General features: G+C 44.3%; 1 protein-coding gene across 1 annotated transcript in view; it reads right to left on the reverse strand.

Annotated features, from left to right (window-relative positions):
• Positions 1 to 2,106: 2,106 nt before the first annotated feature.
• Positions 2,107 to 10,910, reverse strand: part of LOC111974333 (oxysterol-binding protein 2-like) — a 22,763-nt gene continuing 13,959 nt past the window's right edge. Inside the window, exons 2-3 of the mRNA XM_024147516.2 lie at positions 2,997 to 3,205; positions 2,107 to 2,165 (exon numbers count right to left, since the gene is read on the reverse strand). Of these exons, the coding sequence (XP_024003284.1) occupies positions 2,107 to 2,165; positions 2,997 to 3,205 (268 nt within the window). The remainder of the gene's footprint in view (positions 2,166 to 2,996; positions 3,206 to 10,910) is intronic.

Raw genomic sequence — 10,910 nt, forward strand, 5'->3', positions numbered from 1 at the left:
TAAATACTATGCCTGATGAGATTTAGTATTATTATAAACACTACTATATAAATACTATACTGATGAGTTATTATTATAAACACTACTAATATAATACTATGCTGATGAGTTATTATATATAACACTACTATATAAATACTATACTGTTATCGTAATTATTTATTAACACTACTTATATAATACTACTTGCTGATGAGTTATTATTATAAACACCACCTTTATAAATACTATACTGATACTGATGAGTTATTATTATAAACACTACTATATAAATACTATGCTGATGAGTTATTATTATAAACACTACTATATAAATACTATGCTTATGAGTTATTATTATAAACACTACTATATAAATACTATGCTGGTGAGTTATTATTATAAACACTACTATATAAATACTATGCTGATGAGTGAGATAGGAAGAGATGTGAATTATATGTGTTTACTAGATGACTTAAAAGTGACAAGCCAATCAGACCAGCCTTCCTGACTGAACTTGATCAGTGTCTAGGGTTTACCGAGAATAGTGCTACAAACAAAAACCATCCAGTCAGTGGCAGTCCTGTGAGCAAAAACAGCTCGTTGAAGAGAGGTCGAAGGAGAATGGCAAGAACTGTGCAAGCTAACAGGCGGGCCACAAACAGACAAATAATGGCGCAGTACAACAGTGGTGTGCAGAACGGCATCTCGGGACGCACAACTTGTCGGTCCTGGTCACGGATGGGCTATTGCAGCAGGCGACCAAACCGGGTTCCACCCCTATCAGATAAAAACAAGAATAAGCTGATCCAGTGGGCACACAATCCCCAACACTGGACAATATTGCGGAGTGAATAAACATTGCCTCGTCCAACGAATCCCGGTTCCTGTTGCGTCATGCTGATGACAGAATCAGGATTTGGCGTAAAAAGCATGACCCCATCCTGCCTGGTGTCAACAGTACAGGCTGGTGGTGGTGGTGTAATGGCATGAAGAATGTCTTCCTGGCACACGTTAGGTCCCTTGATACCAACGTGTCTATGCCCCGAAGAGTTCAGGCTGTTCTGGAGGCAAAGGGGGGTCCGACCCAGTACTAAATGGGTGTACCTAATAAACTAACCACTGATTTTATATCTGTGTGTGGGTCTCTATCTATGTGTGTATGTTTGTGCATTCTAAGAAAAAACCTTAAAGGGTTCTCTGGCTGTTCCCATAGGAGAATCGTCTGAATAACCCTTTTTGGTTGCAGGTAGAACCCTATAGGGTTCCATGTAGAACCCTATAGGGTTCCATGTAGAACCCTTTCTACAGATGGTTCTACATGGAGCCCAAAAGGGTTCTACCTGGAACCAAAAAAGGTTCTACCTGGAACCAAAAAGTATTCTACCTGGAACCAAAAAGTATTCTACCTGGAACCAAAAAGGATTCTACCTGGAACCAAAAAGGATTCTACCTGGAACCAAAAAGGGTTCTCCTAGGGACAGCCGAAGAACRCTTTTGGATCCCTATTTTCTAAGAGTGTGTGTCGCGCGCGCGCCGAGTTTCACTGGCTCTCCTCTCCTGCCTGGTTAATGAGTCTACAGGGGAGCGCTGTGTTGGTGTCTAGTACTCACCACCCACCCTGGGCTCAGCCTCAGACAGACAGACGGACGGACGGACGGACGGACAGACAGACAGACAGACAGACAGACAGACAGACAGACAGACAGACAGACAGACAGACAGACAGACAGACAGACAGACAGACAGACAGACAGACAGACAGCAGAAACGGCTCCATTACCACACCTGAGACTGAGGGGACCTATGCACTAGACACACTCAGAGACAAACACTCAGGGCTGGCTACACAAACACATAGGGTAGAGCCTAATGTTGTAAACACACAAAACACACAGTTAAAACTTTTTCAAAACTGTGCCTGTCTAATTGTGAGTGATAAGTGATAAGTTGTATTCTTTCTCTCTCTCTCTCTCCCTCCCTGCCTCTCTCCCCGTTTCACGCGATCACTCTAAAATTAGAGAGCTGACTTTAAAATGGAGGTCAGGGGAATATATAGCCTGTCTTTCTAGGGACACTGTGCACTGTAGTTAGTAGACTAGACTAGAGCAGGCAGGGGTTGGGCTACTGCCAGTCATGGTTAAATGTGAAGAAGAAAGGCCCTCCCAGGCTTTTCCCACAGCCTTTTGACCACAGACACCAATCACAAGCAACAAGAATGAGTCCTCTTGGAAAGGAGAGAGTTCTGTTGTCAAGAGACTGAATGAGCGGCTGGTTCTCACGGTAACGGTAGCAGCATACAGTAGTAGTCTGTCTTCCACGTTCCAACCTCCTTATTGAGAGAGAGGACCACACTGCCCCCATGTGGCCACAATGGAGACCCCAAAGAGTTTTCTAGTAAGATTGTTGACCAAAACGTCCGGCACAAATACCAGTGGACACTGGAGACCAGAGCATAGCCCGTCTGTCGGGACAGAGTGACATTCTGAACATGTTGGACCATAAAGTGAGTGACATACCTTTTACCGACTGTGAATTTGTTCAACTAAACTAACATACCTGTCAACAAGACACACAATACATAAACCCGCTCTCTGTAAACAATGATATAACCTCCTTCTCCCATTCCTTTGCAAAGTAATCTATCTACTTCACCTTTATTTAGCCTGTTAGGACTCCCGGGTGGCGAAGCGGTCTAAGGCACTGCATTGCAGTGCTAGATATGTCACTACAGACCCTGGTTCGATCCCGGGCTGTATCACAACCGGCTGTGATCGGGAGTCCCTTAGGGCAGCTCACAATGGGCCCAGCGTTGTTAGGGGAGAGTTTGGCCGGGGTAGGCTGTCACTGTAAATAAGAATTTGTTCTTAACTGACTTGCCTAGTTAAACAAATTGAAAGTAAACTCTCTTCTACAATGATGGTCTAAATAATGAAATACAAATACAGGACTCACAGCGGGAAGTCCCTTTATATTAAATCATCATAACATTATTAAACAACACGTCTTCTTACCAGACTGGTCGTTCATCATGCGGATGGCTTTAGCCTTGGCCAGCTCCAGCGCTGTGACCCATCTCTGGCGCTCCACCTCAGTGCTGGCCTTCAGGTGGTAGGTGCGACCGCCGCTGCTCAGGACAATGTTACAGGCATCCTCCGTGTCGATATGGGCTGTGGCCAGGTTGATAGTGCCACGACATGTATGGGCCATCTCTGCCTGAGTCCTGCAGGGGGACACCCAGACAGACAGAGAGAGACGGGGACAAGACAGAGACAGACAGAGAGAGAGACGGGGCCAAGACACAGAGACAGACAGAGAGACGGGGCCAAGACACAGAGACAGACAGAGAGAGAGACGGGGCCAAGACACAGACAGACACGGGGCCAAGACGCAGACAGACAGAGAGAGAGAGACAGGGCCAATACACAGAGACAGACATAAAGAGAGACGGGGCCAAGACACAGAGACAGACGGGGCCAAGACACAGACAGACACGGGGCCAAGACACAGACAGACAGAGACACGGGGCCAAGACACAGAGACAGAGAGAGATGGGGCAAAGACACAGAGACAGACAGAGACCAGGAAAAGACACAGGGACAGACAGAGACGAGACACAGATACACCAAATCACAGAACAAATCACAGAAACAGATATGGAAACACAGGGACAGAGACGGGGACAAAAACAGAAACAGAGAGAAAGGCTGATTAGTAGTGAAATCCCAATGCGTTGTCTCTACCACTAGCCTACTGTATGTCTGACTAGACACTGAAGTGCAAATGTCCTTCCTGTATGCAGTCGCTTCATACTTGTGGCTTGATAAACATGACGAAACACCTCATTATTTAGATATGTGGCGATGTGGCAAGGCTCAGGTACAGGTACAGGTACAGGCTCAGGTACAGGTACAGGCGGGAGGAGGCTATCAAGCAGGGCAGGGAGGAGGCGGAGGGATAGAGACAGAAATAGGAACACATGCAGTGTGAAGTTAAAAGATAGTGGCTTTGAAAGGCATGAAACAGTCAAGAGCCTTCCTTGGCTTACTGTCTCTAGCCCATTTTAGCCTTCTGTGTAACAGTGTTTTCTGTCCCCAGCATGTGCACACTGCACATATTTCCACATACAGCCAGCACGGTGTATGTGTACACATTCAAACATACACAAACTAGAGAACAGTATCGTCAATCACTCAACATGTTCTGGTGGCTGTGCTGAGGGAGTGACTGTGTGTGTCCTGGGCAGAGGAACTAGTGTTGCACTTTGATTGGGCCACAGAATGTTGGATAACGAGGCCATTGTGTGACTCCAAGCCCCTATAAATGGACAAAACCAAACAATGAATAACACTGAGGACAAAGGACAGAGAGAAAGAGAGAGAAAAAGGGTGGGAGAGAGAGAGAGAAAAAGGGAGAGAGACGACAGTGAGAAAGAGAGAGAGAAACGGGAAGAGAATTGCCTTGCTTGGACCAATTCATTTCCACATTTACAATAATCATCATTAGTATGAGCAAACTGTAGCTGCTGGCCTATCATCAGAGAAGAGACAGAGGTGAATGACATCTTTAAAATCCTCAGAAGAAGAGTAATATGATTAACCAAACAAATAGTTGTCTTGGGATAATTCAGTCTTCTTAGTATTTATTAGGTCGTGTGGTAGGACCAGGGTGTTTGTCTAACCCCTCACTGAGGGCAGACAAGCTGTTGAGCAGAGCAGCAGATCAGTGACAGCTCACAGCCTTTATCCTCAGCAACCGAATAAGGCGCATTTGAATGTGAACACACTCAGAGCACAACAGACATTTCCACAGGGAAGGGATGGGCTGTGTGTAGGCTATCTGGTTGTACACCGTTGTCCAAGTCCCAGACATAAGTTACTTAGTATCCGTTGCAGTTCCCTGGTGATATGTCAGATCACTGACCTCCTGTAATGGTGAGAACAGCTAAGCTCAAGCAGCTTCTGAGGGATTAATACAACACACGCCCTGTGGTGTGTGTGTGTGTGTGTACCGAAATGTGTCCCCAACATCCATCCTCATTGACCCCTGGCCCCCACTGCCAGAACCAGCTCTCACAGCAGTATTCTGCCAATTGCACCAACAAACACACACACACACACACACACACACACACACACACACACACACACACACACACACACACACACACCACCACCAGAGACATTGGCAGGCCTTAACTGAACACAGTCATGTTCAGGGTTTCTGTCCTGAAATGACCGAAAACTCACTTTTGGGCTCTGAGGAAAGTTTAGAGTTACTGTCTCTAAGCTCTGCCTCAGGATCAGTTCAGCATCACTGCTCCAACTGGTTCAACTTTGGCCTACGTAAAGCTAGTCTCTCATGTTTACCCCAGCCATGAGTAGCCGGCCAGCGTACACGTAGGATTTAGTTCTGGGTTCCGAGATTAAAAGGTAAAGCTCATCCTAAACAAGAACTTTGGGGAAACTTTTCCCTGGCTCCATTTTAGACCGGATAGGGACACAGTCATGCAAAGCCACAGGAAGAGAAGTGTTTGTCAACAGCCCAGCCTACAGCGAGCACCAGCGGCCCAGAGCTCCAGCTATAACTGGGTCACACCACTGTGAGTCTGCTGATGAGCAAGTCAAGATCCATGCTGATCTCTCTGCCCTGTGGGGAGGCAAGGCCATGCAACGGCCCAGGAATTACAGAGTCAAGGCACAGCAGAAGCTGAGAGAGAGAGATAAGGACAGAAATAGATGGGGGAGTAAGAGAGTAAGAGAGAGAACGGTCATTTCCATGTAAAAGGACCCATAAGCACCAAAAATTGTCCATAGGAACATATCAAATCTGGTGTCAAATGAAAGCAAAGAGTCTATTTTTTTTTTTTTTATTAAGGCATACAAAAAAATATTTTCCAGACTAAAAATGTGGAATAAGCAAGTGCTTTGATTTCTGATCAAACAGATGGAAAAGGGGTCTTAGAAAACACATACTAGAAAAAGCCTTAAAAGCTATTAGAAATACATAATTCAAAACACAATAATGTTGATATAAAGACCCCTGACAACTAACACTTACATTTCGCTATTTGGCTGGCAGCCACACAAGTAAATTAGCTTACAATGAAAAAGCAAGGTATTTTTTGCAAATTCGATACATGGCCATCATACACTACATGACCAAAAGTATGTGGACACCTGCTCATCGAACATCTCATTCCATGGGCATTAATATGGAGTTGGTCCCCACTTTGCTGCTATAACAGCCTCCACTCTTCTGGGAAGGCCTTCCACTAGATGTAGGAACATTGCTGCGGGGTCTTGCTTCCATTCAGCCACAAGAACATTAGTGAGGTCGGGCACCGATTTTTGGCGATTAGGCTTGGCTCGCAGTTGGCGTTCCAATTCATCCCGAAGGTGTTCAATGGGGTTGAGGTCAGAGCTCTGTGCAGGCCAGTCAAGTTCTTCCACAACGATCTTGACAAACCATTTTTGTATGGGCCTCGCTTTGTGCATGGAGGCAATGTCAGGCTAAAACAGGAAAGGGCCTTCCCCAAACTGTTGCCACAAAGTTTGAAGCACAGAATTGTCTAGAATGTCATTGTATGCTGTAGCGTTAAGATTTCCTTCACTGGAACTAATGGGCCTAGCCCGAACCATGAAAAACAGCCCCAGATCATTATTCCTCCTCCACCAAACTTTACAGTTGGCGCTATGCATTCGGGCAGGTCGTGTTCTCCTGGCATCCACCAAACCCAGATTTGTCCGTCGGACTAGTGAAATGGTGAAGAGTGATTCATCACTCCAGGGAACGCATTTCCACTGCTRCAGAGTCCAATAGCGGCGAGCTTTACACCCCTCCAGCCAACGCTTGGCATTGAGCATGGTGATCTTAGACTTGTGCGGCTGCTCGACCATGGAAAACCATTTCATGAAGCTCCCGAGGAACAGTTATTGTGCTGACGTTACTCCGCGATTCAAGAGCTCCGTTCTGTGAGCTTGTGTGGTCTATCACTTCGCTGCTAAGTCGTTGTTGCTCCTAGACGTTTCCACTTCACAATAACAGCACTTACAGTTGACCGGGGCAGCTCTAGCAGGGCAGWCATTTGGCGAACTGACTTGTTGGAAAGGTGGCATCCTATGACAGTGCCACATTGAAACTGCATCGCAGTGCTTGAGGCCTCACTACAAACCCGGGTTCGATCCCAGGCTGTGTCACAGCCGGCCATGACCAGGAGACTCATGAGGCGGAGCACAAATGGTCCAGCATCGTCCAGGTTAGGCGAGGGGTTGGCAGGCCGGGATTTCCTTGTCCTATTGCGCTCTAGTGACTCCTTGTGATGGGCCGGGCGCCTGCAAGCTGATTTCGGTCACCAGTTGGACAGTATTTCCTCCGACACATTGGTGCGGCTGGATTCCGGGTTAATCGAGCAGTGTGTCAAGAAGCAGTGCAGCTTGGCAAGATCGTGTTTTGGAGGATGCATGGCTCTTGACCTTCGTCTCTCCTGACTCCATATGGGAGTTGCAGCGATGGGACACGACTGTAACTACCAAATGGATATCACAAAAAAGGGGTAAAAGTACAACAACAACAACAACAAAAATGTAGCCAGCTACATTTCCTAATGTTTTGCTTGAAGTGAATGCATTTTACTGAAGAAAAGTTGGCAACACCAAGAAAAGAACCAGAGGAAAAGTAGCTAGACATTAGTCAAAGCGCTGGCTCCTGAATGAATGCCGTTTGTGAATTCTCATCTGAATTGAGAAGCGCAACTGAAGCACAAAATGAGTCTGATGCCGAGCAGAAACTACAATAAGAAMCATTTTAGATCTGCGTTTACAAAACGCAACAAGATATTTCTTATGTGAAAAACGCAGACCCCTGCAGTACTCTACAATAGAGCAGAGTTCAGTAAAGAAAATGTGAGTATAGTTCAGTAGAGTAGAGTTCAGAACAGTACACAACAGAGCACACTAGAGTTGAGTACACAAATGTACTGTATTGTACTGAACTCTACTGTACTGTACTGAACTCTACTGTACTGTACTGAACTCTACTGTACTGTGCTGAACTCTACTGTACTGTACTGAACTCTACTGTACTGTACTGAACTCTACTGTATTGTACTGAAGTCTACTGTACTGTACTGAACTCTACTGTATTTACTATCTACTACTGTACTGTTACTAAACTCTACTGTACTGTTGTAATGAACTCTACTGTACTGTGCTGAACTCTACTGACTGTACAACTCTACTGTACATGTACTGAACTACTACTGTACTGAACTCTCTTTACTGTTACTGAACTGCTTACTGTACTGTACTGAACTCTACTTGTACTGTTGCGTGTTGTTCTCTACTGTACTCTACTGAACTCTACTGTACTGTACTGAAAACTCTACTACTGTGCTGAACTCTACTGTGACTGTACTCGAACTCTTTACTACTGTACTAACTCACTGTACTGTACTGAACTCTACTGTACTTACTGAACTCTACTTACTGATGAAACTCTACTGTACTGTGCTGAACTCTACTGTACTGTACTGAACTCTACTGTACTGTACTGAACTTACTGTGACTGCTACTGAACTCTACTTGGTTGTACTGAACTCTACTGTACGTGCGGTGTTGTTCCTAACTGCTACTGTACTGAGCTCTACTGTACTGTACTGAACTCTACTGTACTGTGCTGAACTCTACTGTACTGTACTGAACTCTACTGTACTGTACTGAACTCTACTGTACTGTACTGAACTCTACTGTACTGTACCCAACTCTACTGTACTGTACTGAACTCTACTGTACTGTACTGAACTCTACTGTACTGTACTGAACTCTACTGTACTGTGCGGTGTTGTTCTCTACTGTACTCTACTGAGCTCTACCGTGCTGTACTTTGATGTCCAAACTTATGAAACATAGACGTCTATGAAATTTGGATTGGGGGCAAAGCTCATTAAAATCATAACCAGTGTGTAGAATAATACCCAAACATGCAAAGGAGGATATTGCATATGTATACCTTTGTGTACCTATTTAGGATACATCACTGTGAAGAGAATGACATACCTATCCATAATTATGCATTTCTTTTCTAAGGGAACAATGATGAAATTCCGTCATCGCAATTCCGTTAGCGGCTGTAAATCCACTTCACTTACTGTAGTTCAATAACCAAAATAGATTTGTTTAAAGTCAATGTGTCGTGTCAAAGCAGAGTTTTTGTAAATGTGGGAGATTTTACTAAAATTCTGTTACCAAACTTTGCATCTGTACAATATTTCCAGTAAATGTGTTTTTGAAAAATGTTATGCATAAATTGTTAAAAGTAGGCCTTGTTAAACTTTGAAATCAATGGTTTTTGAGTGTAGGTGCTATTCCGTTACCATGGAATTCCACAGAGAGAGGAGAGACAGAGAGGAATCAAAGATAGGGAGGGACAGTAAAGAGAGCGGGAAGAGAGAGTGACAGATAGTGAGGGAGTGCGAGGGCCAGCAGGTGCTGTATGTTGTGTTGTGTAGTGCTTTGCTGGTTAATCATTAAGGGGATTTTACCTGTCATTCCCCTGAGCACCACACATCCTGACAAAACACAGATCCACCGATCTGGGGCGTGTAATGAAACAAAACAGCGTCTCAACACACTAGAGAGACTGGCTGCCACAGGCATTAGCAGACACACAGGATACACAGGATGTATATTATACAGAGACAGACACACAGGAGATATATTATACAGAGACAGACACACAGGAGATATATTATACAGAGACAGACACACAGGAGATATATGATACATTTTACAGAGACAGACACACGAGGAGATGCCATTTACAGAGGACAGGACACACAGGTAGATGCATTATACAGAACAGACACAACTAGGAGATACTATTATATCAGAGACAGGAACCAGGAGAATTAGACAGACACACAGGAGATGCATATACAGAGACAGACCACACAGGTAGATATAGTTATAGAGAGACAGACACACAGGAGATTATATTATACAGAGACAGACACACAGGAAATGCATTATACAGAGACAACACACAGGAGAATACATTATACCGAGACAGACCATCACAGGAGATGCATAACAGAGACAGACACACAGGAGATATATTATACAGAGACAGACACACAGGATATGCATTATACAGAGACAGTGACACACAGGAGGATATATTATACAGAGACAGACACACAGGAGATATATTATACAGAGACAGACCACACAGTGAGATAGCATATACAGAGACAGACCCAGGAGATATATTATACAGAGACAGACACCACAGGATATATTATACAGAGACAGACCACACAGGAGTGCATTATACAGAGACAGACACACAGGAAGTATGCATTTATACAGAGACAGACACCACAGGAGATGCGATGATACAGCAGACAGAACACGACAGGAAGAACAATCGACATAAACAGAGACAGGAACCAACACAGAGAGATATATAAGGGCAAAATATACCAAGAAAGACAAGATCACAACAAGAGACTAATTATTTTAACAAAATAGAAACACACAGGAGATACAATTATACAAGAAGAACAAGACAGCACAAGGAAGAAGAAACGATAGTGATAATACAGAGCACAGACAAACAGGAGATATATTTTAAACAGATAGACGAGCACAGGAAGAATAACTACATATCACAGAGACAGAACACACAGGAGAATATATTATCAGAGAACATGACACACAAGGAGATATTATTTTACACCGTATAGACCACACAAGGAATATATAAAGCATATACAGAGACAGGACACACACGGAGATACATTTATACAGATAGACACAAACACATCACGACGTACGATAGATTGAGAAATATACAGCATGGTTAGAAGGAGCACACACCTTATACAAGTAGAGATAGGAGGAAACACATGTTAGTGGACACCGGCAGAG

The sequence above is a fragment of the Salvelinus sp. IW2-2015 genome, linkage group LG15 (assembly GCF_002910315.2).
Source record: "Salvelinus sp. IW2-2015 linkage group LG15, ASM291031v2, whole genome shotgun sequence".
Lineage (NCBI taxonomy): Eukaryota > Metazoa > Chordata > Actinopteri > Salmoniformes > Salmonidae > Salvelinus > Salvelinus sp. IW2-2015.